General features: G+C 44.6%; 1 protein-coding gene across 2 annotated transcripts; it reads right to left on the bottom strand.

Annotated features, from left to right (window-relative positions):
* Positions 1 to 314: 314 nt before the first annotated feature.
* On the bottom strand, positions 315 to 15,353 carry Prnp (prion protein). 2 transcript variants are annotated; one of them, XM_029564852.1, is made up of 2 exons: positions 14,919 to 15,353; positions 315 to 2,610 (listed from the first exon to the last, which is right to left on the bottom strand). In XM_029564852.1, the coding sequence occupies exon 2, from the start codon at positions 2,598 to 2,600 to the stop codon at positions 1,830 to 1,832; it is 771 nt and encodes a 256-aa protein (XP_029420712.1). In that variant the 5' UTR covers positions 2,601 to 2,610; positions 14,919 to 15,353; the 3' UTR covers positions 315 to 1,829. The 2 variants fall into 2 exon arrangements, with proteins under 2 accessions (XP_029420712.1, XP_008834115.1); XM_008835893.3 differs by having other exon boundaries at positions 14,915 to 15,351.
* Between the last annotated feature and the right edge of the window lie 1,020 nt (positions 15,354 to 16,373).

Below are 16,373 nucleotides of genomic sequence, written 5' to 3'. Positions count from 1 at the left end.
GTTCAAGCTCTAGTGCCATACCTATATGGAAACAAAACGGGGGGGGAGAATGACAGATCTGAATCTGGACAGAAAAATGCTTCCAAAGTAAGAACCAACCCCCCGACCCCTGCCAAGTGCCTTTATAGTTTACCAGGGCTGAGCACACGGAGATACTTGGAGAAAACAACGAGAAGGCAAGTACACTAGCGTGGTCAAAGGTGAGGGTGGAGGCGGTCAGGGCAGGTGTGTGAAGGTGGCCGCTACCCGGCTCAGGCAAGCCCCAGCCACCCTGCCAACCACACAGCGTCGGAGCCACCAAACAGCACAAAGCCTGCAGGGCGCTCATCGCAGCTCCTGTTTAATTTCAGTCAGGTAGCAAACAGTTAGAAACCTTTTATATGACAGAACAAGTACATGCAATGTTACAAATATAGAAAATAGGAAATACATGCATATTTCAAAGAGCAGTTCGGGGTCCACTTTGGATTTTTACACAAAACTACTCAGCGGGCATTGAAAGCCTAAGGGCTACACAAAAGCTTCACACGTGGTAAGCACTTAGTACTTTATGGAGTGATCAGTGGGTTAAACACAGCAATGCTGTAAACAAAACACCTAAGCTTGTAACTGTATTTTATATATTTCACATAGAATATGGGCACAGTGCTAGCCAACAGTATTGCAGAGTAGCAATGTGAATCTCTTCAGTGACAAGATTAAACAATTCGGGGTAATTTTACCTTCCTTAAATAACACAGAATTTCTTTTCCCCATTCTGAATGGAGCATATCTCTGTCATCTGCAACTGAAGAGAATTTTCAGATTGTCTCTTTGTTATCTGAATCAAACCAGCACAGAAACCAAGGTTTTGGACAGTTAGGAGACAGAAATGAAGAAATTCAAGGGCGTCTTGACCTTGTGACCTGGTCACTTTCTTCATTGAGCAGTTTATAGCTTCCTTCAGAGTCAAAATCTCCTGGTTCCACCTAAGCAACATTAAAAGAAAATCATTCTAGTTCCTAGGAAATGAACAAAGGTTTGCCTTTGGTGTTTAGAGGATAATGTAATTCTTTTTGCTGCCTTAATTGGCTACAGTTCATGTTACTATGGAAAAGAATGTCATACATGGATGCTTTAAACATCTCTACATGGAAGGCAGTCTCCTACGACACTATGCTCGAACAGTGGATTTTACAGGTGTAGAACCTTTTGTTATGTGAGTCCCTTGTCACTACATCCTCTGGGTGTAGGTCAGGGGTCACACCAGTATTTATTCGATGCAGCTGTTGCTTCAGCTCCCTGCAGACACATGGCACAGGCTTCAGCGGCCTGATCTTTCCTGCTTTCTGTGTACGAATGAGCGTCATGCGGCCCATTTCCAAATTTGTTAGGAATGCTGTCAGGTTTTCTTAAAAGGGCTAAAAAACTCTCCAAACTGCTATGAAATCTGCTAAGCTGGGGGCATTTGTGTCCTGAGCTCTGGTTGCTTAAGGAATCAGATGTATTCAGACAAAGGTCCTTGAAGACTGTTTTGAGATCTGTTTTAGCCTTAACCTGTTGCCCTAGACCAACACAATGCTAGATTAACCAGGATTACTTGCTGTTATATTCTTGCTGGCTTGCCATTAGCACTGGCCCATGAAGGACACACTCAAAGGAATCTGGAGTGAATAGCATCCAGGCTACTGTACATTTCCTGGGCTCATCAGTGCCAAGTATATTAGCCTATGGGGGACAAAGAGAGAAGTGAGAATGAGCCTCCACCTTAATTAAAAGCGCTATGGGTGGATCCCCACCTCCCTCAGCCTGGACCACAAGAACAAGAAGGTGCGAGCAGGATGACTTCCTCATCCCACTATCAGGAAGATGAGGAAGGAGATGAGAAGGATCATAGGAGGGGAGGAGAAGAGCACTGCACTGGATCTTCTTCCATCGTAATAGGCCTGAGACTCCTTCTGGTACTGGGTGATGCACATCTGTTCCACCACACGCTCCATCATCTTGATGTCGGTCTCAGTGAAGTTCTCCCCCTTGGTAGTGGTGGTAACTGTGTGCTGCTTGACCGTGATATTGACACAGTCGTGCACAAAGTTGTTCTGGTTGTTGTACTGATCCACAGGCCTGTAGTATACTTGGTTGGGGTAACGGTACATGTTTTCCCGGTAGTAACGATCCTCATAGTCATTGCCAAAATGGATGAGGGGCCTGCTCATGGCACTTCCCAGCATGTAGCCACCAAGGCCCCCTACTACTGCCCCAGCTGCGGCAGCACCTGCCACATGCTTCATGTTGGTTTTTGGCTTACTGGGTTTGTTCCAGTGAGTGCTCCCTCCTTGACCCCAGCCACCACCACCATGGGGCTGTCCCCAGCCACCACCACCATGGGGCTGTCCCCAGCCACCACCACCATGGGGCTGTCCCCAGCCACCACCACCATGAGGCTGCCCCCAGGTGCCGCCACCCTGCGGTGGGTAACGGTTGCCTCCAGGGCTGCCTTGTCCAGGGTATCGGCTTCCACCAGTGTTCCACCCTCCAGGCTTGTGCCGCTTCTTGCAGAGGCCAATGTCACTCCACGTGGCCACAAAGAGGAGGAGCAGCCAGTAGCCAAGGTTTGCCATGGTGACTAATCTGCAAAAGGAAAAACAGAGCATCAGTGAGTGTCTGCACTCAGGCCAAAGCTGTAGAGTGAATGAGTGATGCATGCCTTGCTGAAAAACCCCACAACCTGGGCTTTTCTTCAACAGTATTCAGGAGAAATGCAACTGTATGTCAAGGGCACACAACTCATGCTCTCAGGACAGATGTGACAAATGTTTAACTCTATTTCCTGAAAATGTGAATTACCCCCAATTAAATGACAACTGGTTTGAGAGGAACAATCATCTCATGTGGATGCACCATGACTCTGAGCTTCTTTTGAGCAGTGATTCTTAGAAATGGGCATGACCTTTTGGGAACCCTGGAAGCTGTGCTCACAAGACTGCTATGAGGTACCCTGGCTCCTGTGGGCCATGAGCCTCCACACCAGGGAGAATCTTACCCACCCACACAGACTTCATTCCCCAGAATTATAGCTGAGCAGTCACTTGCAGGATGCACTCTTCTTAGTAAGCTGACACCATGGGGGCCTAAGGACAGCTGGAGTGGGTGTAGGGACGTGTGGGGATGCGGGTGGGGTGTGGGTAAGTCAGGAAAACTTTGCTCCTGAGGGCAGCAGGAACAAAGTAACTGAAAATAGCTGCTCAGAGTTTCCTCCACAGGGATGGAGGTAAGGAATGTCTCTCTTGAAGGCCAGGGTTGGGCAGCAGGATGTGAGGAGAGAGTGGTGATAGCAGGGCACGCTGGTGAGCCCAGCACTTGGGAGGTGGAGTTTGAAACAGGAGGATGGTGAGGTCCAGACTGCTATACAGCTCCTGTCTCCAAGAAAACAAGGCCAAACTAAAAGCCTCTTGTTCACTGATGTTTTCTTTGAGGCTAAGGCACAGAGCAGGATGCAAAAGGCAGCTGTTAAGGAATTAACACCCATGTAAGTGCCAAATGTCTCCTCAGAATTCTCAGTGCAATTTGATTAGAGACAGAAACATCTAGGACTTTGCAAGCTCACTTGAGAATTCATCACAGACAAGAGAGACAGACAGGGGCTGGGGCTGCTTCGAGTAGGATCATTTGACTGTGTTCACAAGAAGTGCAGTAGTTTCACACTTGATGAATGAGTCTGAGTTCAGTATGAACGCTTTTTGTTTGTTTGTTTTGAGGCAGGATCTCACTCTGGAGCTCAGGCTCGCTTTGAACTCCTGGTGATCCTCCTGCCTCAGCCTCTTGAGCACTGGGATTATAGGCAAATACCACCACTTAATATTAACAAAAATATTAATATTTATGAACGACTTAATTTTTGGGATAGAAATGCTTTTCTTATATAGAAGGGCTAGCACAGTTTAGAAAACAACAGATAGACCACATACCTTGATCAGAATTTATGAACATTTACAGAATTTTATCAAATTAAGAATCTTCTTTCAGATTAAAGATCTCATTTACCCTGGGTGCTGAGATCCAAGACCAGAGGTCAAAGACACAAGTGATTACTAAAATGTACTTTCTACACCCTGGGTCAAACCTATGCTCAAAAACGTCACTGTGCCATAAAACCTAAAGTGATATATCCCACTGCACTGGAGTTACCCTCCCCTGAAGCACTGATGTTACATGTCCACACCAGAAGCAGCAGAGGACCAGTTTTCAGTTGAGTTCCACATATAATATAAGCTGACAATCCACTTATATTTCTACTAAAACTATGGAAACAGGAACTGATCATAAATAAATTAAACTGTGTGTGAAAATTATAAGGTAAATTAAAGTACTCAGCTCATACCAATTAGGATTTTGGTGGCCAATCTGAGTGAGGGTCAGAAGGACAGGCCAATCCACCCTCCCGGTCCACCGGTCTCCTCCTGCAGGACTAGCCTCCCATTTTGGGGGGGCTTGCTGTTCTTGGCCTCTACACTCTCATTCATCTCAGGGAACCCGACTAGGGGCAATTAAATGTTAAAATGTCCCCTAATTTTAGCTCTCAGTTTAAGATGGGCTTGGGGGCTGGCCAGGCATGTTGTAACACGCCTTTAATCCCAGCTCTCAGGAGGCAGAGGTAGGCAGATCTCTGTGAGTTCAAGGCCAGCCTGGTCTCTATAGTGAATCCAGGTCAATTGTGGCTACAGGAGACCCTGTCTCAAAAAGACCAAAAAAAAGATGGGTTTGGGGCCAAGCACACAGGAAGCTGAGACAGGAGGGTCTCCAGTTCAATATAAGAGGAAATTGGGGAAATAGTTGAGACAGAGCACTGGCCTAGCGTGTGCAAAGCCCTGCACCTCAACCAACCAATTAAGCTCTCAGACTAAAAGGTCTTTATGTGAACCATTCCTTTAGTCACGCTGCTGAGCCAAACCCAGCCAATTTAATTTTTGAATTTTATCTTTCTCACAGAATACATCTGTCAACAATTTTTTTCAAAAGTTCTACCCTGACAGTAAATCCTAAGCCCTTCAGCTTCTCATATTTACAACACCACTATTTCAGGCAAAGCCTCCACTGTGCTCATCTGAGTCCTTCCACAGCCGCCCATGTCCCCTTCTGTTGAGCCCTCCTGTCTTGTGTTCTCCTTTTAAAACAGTCGCACCTGCTACCTCCCTTTGTCCCCTGGGGGCACTCTTTTGTATTCAGGGTAAAATACAAAGGCCTGGCCATGTTGGCTGAACATTGAGTGATAGAATGTGTGAATCGAAGGAGAGCCATAACCTTCTTTAAAGGAAGCCATAAAGACAGAAATTCTATAAAGTGACCAACTGGTCCTAAATTGGTGGCCTGGCCTGTGCTCAAGCCTTATCAACTGGTCACTCCCTGGACCGAGAGAGATTGTTTACAAAGCCAACCTATCTCCTTTAGTGCCATAAGATAACTCACCTGCTCTGCCTGAGAAAATAATCTTAAGAAGATCCTTAATTACCCTAAGGACATCAGAGCCTGGCATGGATTTAACTTCTGCAAGCTGTTGCTATGTCTGGTAGCTTTTTTATAAAAACCTCAATGTGTCTTCTCTGGGTTGCAGGTGCTAGGTTCCACGGGCCTCTGCCCCTCCACTGTGGCGTCTTCTAATAAAGAAGACATACTCACTCCTTGCTTGTTGCAGGCCTGGCTCTGGTTCTTATTTCTTAACTTTAAATTCCGTCCTTTTCTGCACTCCTATCTAACACTAAGGGCCTAGACTTCACTCCCTTCTCTCGCCAGCGGGTCCCATCTCTGGGCCTTTGTGCTTGCTGGTCCATGGGCTTTGAAGGGTCTTCTCTCAGTCACTCACGTGGCTCAAATGTCCCCTCAGGGGGGCTCTTCTCACCATCTACCTAATATAGCGCACCTTCTCCTTCCTCTTTCCCTGGTTCATTTTTATCCAGAGCAACCATGGCTTCTTGATATATGACTTATTGTGGGCTTATTGTTCATTTTCTCCACCATAGGGTAGGCTCCTCCAGGGCAGAGGCTTGAGTCTGTTTACAACAGTATCCACAGACCCAATGTCTGATTATTAATAATACTAATAGGCAAAGCAAATGCTGAATGAAAACTGCAAAAACATCTACACTGACGCATAAGGGGTAAGCACACGAGAAATAAAGTATTTACAATGGACACCTAAAAGAACCATATTTAAAAATTTGTAAAATATTTCTTCTACAGTGGCTAGCTAAACAGTTTCACTTGAAGGAAACACTTATTTTATATGCCAGCCACTGTGGTAGACTCAGGTTGGCTGCAGAACAGTATTATCTGAAATAGGGAAAGTGGGAGGCAGAGGAGACTGCCGGGAATCACACTGACTTGTACTTTTGAATATGCTTCTTTAAGGCTGTAGGGGTTATGCTCTGGGCTAGGCATGTGGCTTAGTGGTAGAGCATTGCCTCGACATGCCCTGGCTTAGGTCACTACCAGTGCAAAGAAGAAGAAAAAGAAGAAAATAGGAGGGGGAGGAGGAGGAGGAGGAGGAGGAAGAAGAAGGGGAAGAATTGTTTTTACAGCTGAAGAAAAAGAACAGAGCTCTGTGATCGGGGGAGACACACGCACAGGCAATGACACAGCACAGTGATAAAGGCATGGAGCAGAACTGGCACAGAAGGTGGTGGGGCTGAGCAGCGGCTGGAGTGGAGGCGGGTAGGGTAAGAGATGACTCTGGCAGGTCTGAGCCACACCCAAGACTGGAGCTTCGAGTGCACAGTAGAAAGGCAGGTAGGGGTCAGGTGACAAAGACATTTATGAAAGGTGAACAGACCACCTGACTACCTGGGACATTCTTGGTCTAATATTAATATTTCTTCTACTCTTAAGAGTGAACTCATTAAAAAAAAATGTCGTTGCTCCCTCCATGTGGATGTTACATTCTATGACCGGCCTAATGATAAGGCCTATGAAAGATCTGATCTAGGTCTGAAGGCACCGTGAGCCACTGAAGAGTTTTGGGTTCTTTTTCAGAAAGAACAGTGTGAAGCAAGAACTAGGGACGGCTTATATGCATGTGTGTCTGTGCATATATGTGATTTTGTGTCCGAGCATGTATATGTAAGGCAGTGAGCAAGGCAGAGAGACTAATTCTTAAGCAACTGCAGTGAGGGAGGTAAGGTGGCGGACTTGGCCAGGGGAAGGAGAGCCATGGGTTGGTGTGATTCAGGACAGCCTCTGGGAGGACATGGTGTCTGATATGGATGGCAAGAGACTAGAAGAATCTAACTGGCACTAGGCAACATGGACAGAACATGGAAAGGTAGATAAGGGATCTGTCTTCAGCTACACTGTTGTCAGGCAGCATGTGGGAAAGAGATAACAGCAGGTAGTGAGCTTCAAGGGTCTGGAGATAAGGAACAACCACCAACTGGAGAGATCAGCCTGGGAGTTGCCCCCAGACAGACAAGAGGACACAGTCATGGGCTGTATACAGCCTGCCAGTACTCAACTGAAACTGAATATTGGATAATGGGAGAATTATAGAGTATAACAAGGCGGGACTATTACAAAATTAGTTAAAAATAAGAAAAGCAACATTTAAGTATGGAATTTATTAAGGACAATTGCTTCCTTTAGAGAATCATTTCTGAAAAGAGACTCAAAACTTACACAAGATCAGGGAGAATCGATATGCTAAATCCAAAGCCTTTATTCTACAAACTGGACCACCAAAATGATTAGTTTATGGCTAGGGATGTAGCTAGTGGTAGAGCATTTGCCTAGCATGTACAAAGCCCCAGGTTCCAGCCCTAGCATCACAAAACAACTGTTGGTTCGTTATGTTGCTCTGAATGAACACTGGGTTTCTGAGTCCATGGCTGGGCAGTGATATATTCATCTAAGCTATTTTCATTAAGTACTTAAAGAAGGTCATTATCCATTTTACACGTGATAAAAATTGTACAACAAAGCCAGGAAACATACGGAATAATCTTTAAATACATTCCTTTAAAGATCAGAAGCAAAACGAACCCCATTGTTCACAGGGTCCGGGTGCTGCCAGGGCAAAGGCAAAGCAGCAGGTGGGAGAGCTATAAGGAAAAGCCGACTAGACAGACGAGAGACCTAAATGTGAGCAAGGTGCAGTGGCGCACCACTGCAATCCCAGCACTCGGGAGCTGAGGCGGGTCACATATGAGACCCCGTCTTTGAAAAGGTATCAATAAATAGGCTACTGAAAGTTTTCGAAAGATGATGTACAAATGGTCAATAAACAGGAGAAAATTTTCAACGTTACTGGCTGTCAGATAAATGCAAATTAAAACTACATCACGAGTCCATCTCATCCAAGTCCGTAGAAATTGTTAAGAAAACAAATAATGGGGACTGGAGAGATGGCTCAGCGGTTAAGAAAACTGGTTGTTCTTGCAGAAGACCCAGGTTGGAATCCTAGCACCCATATGGTTGCTAACAACTCCAGTTCCAGGGGATCTCATGGCCTCTTCTGTCCTCTGTGGGCATTGCATGACATGGGTGCACGTACCTACATGCAGGCAATACACGAATACACATAAAATAAAAATGATAAATGAAATATTTAAAAAAAGAAAAAAAGAAATGCTTTTTTAAAAAAGCTGGAGAGCTGGCTCAGTGGTTAAGAGCATTGACAGCTCTTGCAGAAGACTTGGGTTCGAATTCCAGCACCCACATGGTAGCTAACAACTGTCCCTAGCTCTAGTTAGAGGGGATCCAATGCCTTCTTCTGACCTCCATGGGCATTGCATGGCATGGGTGCGCTTACATACATGTAGGCAATATACTCACACACATAAAAATAAATAAATAAAAAAGAAAACAAATAACAAATGCTGGTAAGGATGAGGAGAAAAAGGATCCTTTATACATTACTGCTAAGGACATAAATTAGGTCAGCCAACATGGAGATCAGTACGGAGGTTCCTTAGAAAACTAAAAATAGAGCTACCAGATGACCCAGCTCTACCACTCCTGGGTATTTACCCAAAGGAATCCAAGTCAGCATGTCACAGAGATACTTGTACCTTGATATTTATTGCAGCACTATCCACAATAGCTAAGTTATGGAGCCAAACTAGGTGTCCATCAACAGAGGAGTAAATAAATCAAATGGAACATTATTCAGCCATAAAAAAGAGTGAAAGGATGTCATTTAGAGGAATATGGATGCAATTGGAAATAATCATTTTAGGTGAATTGAGATAAATTTGAATATTTTCTCTCATTTGGAGTTCCAAGATTTTACACAGACACATAAAATCATGTTGTATCTCTGACATGGAAGTGCAGGTGAAACTGTCTAGAGGAACAAAGGGGAGTAATGGGAGGTGGGAGGGCAGGAGGGAGTAGTCAAAGTACATTACATACCTGTATGAAAAAGTCTGTAAAACCCAGTACTATGTACAATGACTATATGCCAATAAAAATAATTTTAAAAAGTATTTTGTATGATTGCCCCTTATTGTGTGCTCATGATGTATGCACGTATGTGTGCAAGTGTGCACATGTAGGTGAGCACGTATGTGTGTGCATGCATGTGTATCTTCTTTCATTGCTCTCCACCTCATTTTTTGAGACAAGGTCTCTCGCTGAACCAGAAGCTCACTAATCAGTTCGGCTGGCTGGCTAGTGAGCTCCAGCTGTCTCTTGCCCCAGTTATAGATGCATTCAGCTGTGCCCAGCTTCTTATGTGGGTGCTGGGGGTCCGAACTCAGGTACTCATGCCTGTGTAGCAAGCACTTCACAAATGAGCCATCTTTCAGCCCCACCACTGCCCTTACAGGGGAGCAGTTTTACTGGCATGAGTAGATACCTGCATATTCCTCTCTGATTCTAATTACCTCAAAAACCACATTTTGATAATAATAAAAGAATTTAAAGAGCTGGAGAGATGACTCAGTGGTTAAGAGCACTGACTGCTCTTGCAGAGGACCTGGGTTCAATTCCCAGCTCCCACATGGCAGCTAACAACCATTCATAATTCCAGTTCCAGGGGATCTGATGCCCTCTTCTGGCCTCCATGGGCACTGCACAACATGGCTGCACTTACATACATGCAGGCAGAACACTCATACACATAAATAAAATTTTAAAAAAGAATTAAAAAAAAGAATTTGGAAGAATGAAAATAATTCACAGTTCCAAAAATCTAAATATGAAAAGTAAAAGTAAGGTATTAGAAGAAACCATAATGAGCATCTTTGTGAGCCAGTGGTGGGAAAAGGACTAAACAAAAAAATCACAAACCAGAAGGCAGAAAAGAGGGGAGACTTTGATTACACAAGAACTAAGAATTCTTCTTCGATTATTATGAAGAACACCATGGGCAGAGTAATAGAACACGCCCACAGCGGTAATTAAATTGCAGCATTTAAAGCCAAACAGAGGTTCATCTCTAGAATCTACAAGGAAGTTCTACGAAAAATCAGATACTAATTCTCTGAGAAAAATGGGTAAAGATATAAACTGTTAATTTACAGGCATGGGAGACCCAAATGGCAATAGATGAAAACATATTAAAAGTCATTAAGAACCAGATAAAATGAGACAAAATAATAAATGGGAAGTTGAATGATGCCAAGAGGGCGGAGCTGTGGGAATAAGGGACCCACATAGCTGTCAGGGGAGAAAAGATGGGACAAATGAACAGAAAGAATGAAAATAAGTGACTCTTCAACTTAAAAAAGAAAACAGAGCTGGGCGTGGTGGCGCACGCCTTTAATCCCAGCACTCGGGAGGCAGAGGCAGGTGGATCTCTGTGAGTTCAAGGCCAGCCTGGTCTACATAGCGAGTTCCAGGACAGCTGGGGCTACAGGGAGATCCAGTCTCAAAAAGACACACACACACAAAAAAAAATCAGAAAGAGAAAATTTAAAAATGAACTGTCTTAGTTTTAAGAAATAATAGAGATAAAAATAGAATTTAATAAATAAAATTCAGAGTATGTGAACTTTCTAAATAAAATTAAGAGTTATATTACAATATAAACACACATACGTGACTAGAAAATATAGCAAATAGGTGGGACAGCTCAGTGGTACAGCACATGGCCAGCATACTCAAGGCACTGAATTCAATTCCCAGTATCAAAAAAATAAAACCACCCCAAAACATGGCAGCTCCACGCTGGGAATGAGAAACAGAAAATAACTTTAGAAAGAGGCAGTGTTGAAAGGATAGTAAATATGTACCATATTTTTTAAAATAAATATTTATTATTTATTTATTAATATTTTTAATATTTTATTTATTGTCGGATCCCTTGGGACTGGAGTTACGGAAAGTGTTAGCTGCCATGTGGGTGCTGGGATTCGAACCCGGGTCTTCTGCAAGAACAACCAGTGTTCTTAACCGCTTAACCATCTCTCCAGCCCTCATATTTGTTTTATAAATTAAAAAAAATCTATGTGGAACAGGCACCATTTCTGTTAATATGTTATAAAAATCAATTTTAAAATGAATTCATTCAATATATCTGTATTGAATAACTAGTACATGATTTTTGTTGTTGTTTTTTTTTGGTCTTTTTGAGACAGGGTCTCCCTGTGACTCCAGCTGGCCTGGATTCCCTATGGAGACCAGGTTGGCCTTGAACTCACAGAGATCTGCCTGCTTCTGCCTCCCAAGTGCTGGGATTGAAGGTGCCACGCCCGGCTAGTACATGCTTTTTTAAAAAAAGAAATGGAGCTAGGTATGATCCCAGTACTCAGGAGGTTGAGGTAGGAGGATTGCAGCAAGTTTGAATCTACCTTGGGCGCTACAGTGAATGCTAGGCTAGCCCTTGCTACAGAGTAAGACTCTGTCTCCAAAAAACAGAAAACAGAAAACAAACAAAAATAAAAGAAAAAATAAATAGAAAACTAGAACTGACCAGTCACCACAGGGAAAAAATGGGGCAAAATCATGGTACAAATTTACATATTGCAATGTAATATTGGTAGTATAATAATTGAGCTGGACACAGTGGCTCATGTCTATAATCCCCAGCACTGAGAGGTCAAGGCAGGAACAACAGGGGTTCCAGGTCATCCTTGGCTGTATAGCAGGTTTGAGGCCAGCCCTGGGCTACATAGGACCTTGACACACAGACAGGCAGGTAGGCAGGCAGGCAGGCAGACAGACAGACACACACAGAGCACAATAACTTCCTGATTACTGCTATGGTTGAATGTGGTTTGTCCTCCAAGAGTTCATGTGTTGGAGACTTGGTCCTTAGTGTGGCCATGTTAACATTGTAAAGATCTGGAATTCAGTAAACTAAACATTTGGGCATCTTCATCTGATAGTGTGTTTATAGCCAATGGGATAAATGTCCAACATTCAAAACTTAGTATGAAGACTGGTCTTCAGCCCTTAGCAATAAAACTAATTATTTAGTTTAGTAAAAGAAGAATACTCTGAGATCAGTAAGGATCATTTTAGGAATAAAGGAATGGCTCAAAATCAGGAAATCTATTAAGGATGAAAAAAACAAGATTGTCTGAAGATGCTAAAAAGTTTTTGATTAAAATTAGCATCTGCTGATTTTTAAGAGTTTAATCTATTTGTAAAAAGTTTGTAGAGAGTAAGTGTGTGGCCCAGAACGTGTGCTTAGGGTGTATGAGGCTCTTGGTTTGATCTCCAGTGTCCAAAAGAAAAATAAATTTATACAGGTCTAGAAGGAAGTCCCTCCATCATCATCAGGAATGGCTACCACAGAGCTAGCATGGTGGCGCACGCCGCCGAGAACCCCGGCACTTAGGATGTGGAGGCAGGAGGGCCGCAGCGTGACTGCCACAAAAAAAGTCCATATTTATTGTAATTTAATGATTTAACAGTGATGGAAATGTCAAGTCTATTGCTGTTACTAGATTATTCAGAAATTCATATGGTTGTGACTTTCTATCTGGAAAACAATGGAAAGTCATCTAGAAAGGTCTCTGAAAAAACAAATGAGCTTATCAGAACAGCAGTCTTGGAATCAACATGTACAGTTTTGAAATCTGCTACCTTTAAAGATACATTGGGGGAAAACATTACATCTACAATGAAAATAAGAAACTCAAAATATGTAGTATTTAGCCTCAAAATAAATAAAAAAATGGAAAACTGTCCCTGGGTTCAGTCCCTAGAATTTCAAGAAAAGATGCCTGTCAGCTATTTAAAAAACAGTATTAGTGAAAACCATACAGCTACAAAAAGAAAGTTAAGATCAGACTGTTTCTAAGAACACTTCCATTTCCTACTGGTTTTCATATACAACCAGGGGCGGAGGTAGGAGTCAAACAGTCTCATGGCCTGCATTTGGATTTTGTTTTTCCCCCCATGATACATGAAATCCAAAATGATGAGTGTTCATGACTAAGGCTGCTTTCATTAATGTGTCATGGATTTCTTAGCTGCTCTGCTGTTAAATATTTAGGCTGTTTCTCAGTTGGTTCTAATTTTAGGTCATTCCACTTGGCAAATGGCTCCCACACAGTCCTTTGTTTGTTTTTTCCATTGCAGGTAAATTGCCAGAAGTAGGGTTTCTAGGTCACTGCTTGCAACTAATAATACATTACCAGATTGCTGTACTGCTGGGCATGGTGGTTCATGCCTGTAGTCCCAGCATTCTGGTGGCATTCCCAGGCAGGAGGATGGCCACAAGTTTGAGGCCAGCCTGGTCTATGCAGCAAGTTCTAGGCCAGCCAGAGCTATATATTGAGAACCCTGACAAACTCACAAACATGTAAACAAACACACTCCAAACCAAGCACTGAGCGAAACAAAAGTCTGATTTACAGCGCCCCCAAAGGCAGTGAGTGATCAGTCTACAGTCAGTTTTACAGAGGCTTAACCTTTGCAACAAATCCAGAAGGAGGCAGCATCTTCTCCTTCTTAGGCATGAATGACAGAAAGTAGGTGAAGCTGCACATCCGTCTTTCTAGATCTAAAACCTTCCATGTGCCCCACACCTAAACATGGCTGGTTCAGGCCAGCTCCCAGTAAGGTCACTGGTACTGTTTTCATCAATTTAGTAGATGTAAAAACAGCAAACTTGGCTTTCACTACCTTATTCCGAAAATGATTCACCATTTCACTACTATGGCCCTGGTATTTTTCCTTCAGACATGGAAAGCTCGTGTTAGATACAAATACAATCCAAATCCCACGCTAGTTTCTCCTTTCCCTCTCCGAGGCTGCTCTGTGTGGCAGTGAAGCACTCCCTTTTCTTGCTTTTGTTTGTTTGTTTGTTCTGTCTTTTTCAAATCCGAAGGTTCCATTTTTCCAGATGCCTGATATTTCAATTGGAATGTTCTGTTCCCATTTTTTCCAATAATTAGATTTGCTCAAGCCTTTAATCCCAGTCTACCTGGGAACACCTCAAATGTTCAGCGGAGGGGCAACTGCTTATTAATAAGTCACGATATTCAAACTACAAGAAAACACAGCCATGAAGACATCGGAGGCAGGGCAGTGAAATTGCATTGCAACAGAAAGCCTAGACTTGGTGTTGCTACGGCTGGATGAAACCACCGGCATAATCGTGATCACTAAAGTACTACAAGGGGGAAGAAAATAACCAAAAGGACAGTCAAAAGAAGACCCCTCCCCATTGTTCGCCAGTGAACCCCGCAGGCTCCTGCCGCCCAGGTGGACCGGGCCTGCCTCCAAGGCCCGCAGAGAAAGGCAGAGCCTTGGGGTCACTGCTGGGCGGTACCGGGGACCGGGCCGGGCCGGGCAGCACCGCGACGACAGCGCAGCACGGACCGCAAGGTGTCCGGAAGGGACGACCTGGGCCCGCGACTCCCTCCCCCGCCACCGCTCGCCTGGCGGTGCCGGCCGGACTGCGCCACCGCGGCCTCGGGGAGGGGAGCGACCGGAGGGTTTCGAGGACGACCCTCCCGGACCGCGGCGAGCCACCCCGAGGTCCCCGGCTTACCTGCCTCGGACTCGGGGAGCGTTGCTCGCGGCGGCGGTTGACAGCGACTGGAGCCGGACGGGCGGGGCCCGGGGAGAGCGAAGCCGAGACTGGCCTGGCCGCCTCCACCCTAAAGGTACGGTTCTCCCCGGCCTGCCGATGAGTCACCGCGGAGGACTGGCTTCAACACGGGCTCTGTCGAACCGCCTCTGGTGTCATCACTCCTGACGTCGCTCGTTGACTATAAAAATCATCTTTAATGGAAGTTTGATCCAGAATTCAGCTCTCCGTTACATAACGGAGGAGAAAGCAGTATCTAGAACTCGTAGCCAGAAATTTTTAGAGGAAGCTTTTGCTGCCTTCGATTGAGCTTAATATTTATGAATTTCCCCGTAAACGCTCAGTTAGAGGCCTAGAGAGTACCTTGGTCATCACCTGTTCATTTATTCTCTGCTGTCTTCTTTTTCTTCCTCCCTCCCTCCTTCTCCCTCCCTCCTCCTCCTCCTCCTTCCCTCCTCCTCCTCCTCCTTCCCTCCCTCCCTCCCTCCCTCCCTTTTTTTCTTTTGTCTTTTGAGGCAGACTCTGTAGCTCAGGTTGTCTTGGAACTCACTGTGTAGGCTAAACTGACCCAAATCCAGCAATGCTCCTGCCTCAGGATTATAGGCTAGCACCCCATACCCAGCCTCTTTATTCAGTTTCTGCTTCTGTTATGTGCAAAGACGAAATGCACCAGATTTAACAAGCAGACTGCACATGGCCTGAGGCAGCTTAGAAGAAACACCGTTTTTTGTTCAAGATTCCTGCTGAGTCTGTTGAAGGCCTATAATCTACAGCTACTCAGGAAGTTGGGGCAGGAGGATCTCAGGTTCAAGGATGACCTAGATAACTTAGTGAGAAACCTGTCTAAAAGAGTTTGGGAAAAACGGGTGGCATGGGGAGCTGTGGAGATGGCTTGGTTCCCAAATGAAAGAAACTGAGTTTAGATCCTGAGAATATAGAACCCTGAGACCCTCTTCATTCACCCGCTACCCCCCAATCCCTCCAGACCCCCACTAATTGCTATTTTAGCTTCTGTAAAATGCTTGGCTGCTGCTTTAGACATGCCTAGACATGCCCTGGCATGCCCTGAGCCCCATCCGCTATTCCCCCCCCTTCCAGGAAACTATAGATTAAGCAAGCCCGGGCACAAAAACTTCCCTATAAGGTAAAAACAGAGACTCCTGGCCCCACAGATAACAGTCAGCACATTCCACAGCCCTGAGAATAGCACCTACCAATAAGAAACTTCCAGGGCTGCATCTTATACATCCAATCAGTTTAAAATTATGTTGGCGCGCGCGGGCTCCTTGAACCAACCAAAATGTATCTTCGGTATCCCCCTCCTCTCTTTGTCTAAAACCTTTAAAAGGCTCCACTCTCCCTTACTCTGGGCTCTCAGCACGGATCCGGATCCGTTGCGTTGGTGAGGTCTGAGAGCCCG

Source organism: Nannospalax galili, unplaced genomic scaffold (genome assembly GCF_000622305.1).
Source record: "Nannospalax galili isolate Female #2095 unplaced genomic scaffold, S.galili_v1.0 scaffold118, whole genome shotgun sequence".
In the NCBI taxonomy this organism is placed as follows: Eukaryota; Metazoa; Chordata; class Mammalia; order Rodentia; family Spalacidae; genus Nannospalax; species Nannospalax galili.
Note: the sequence above shows the minus strand (reverse complement) of the source record. Positions and strands in the feature narration are given on the sequence as shown.

Bases quoted from the DNA above. Each gene is read 5' to 3' on its own strand.
- Prnp (XM_029564852.1), bottom strand. From the start codon at position 2,600: ATGGCAAACCTTGGCTACTGGCTGCTCCTCCTCTTTGTGGCCACGTGG.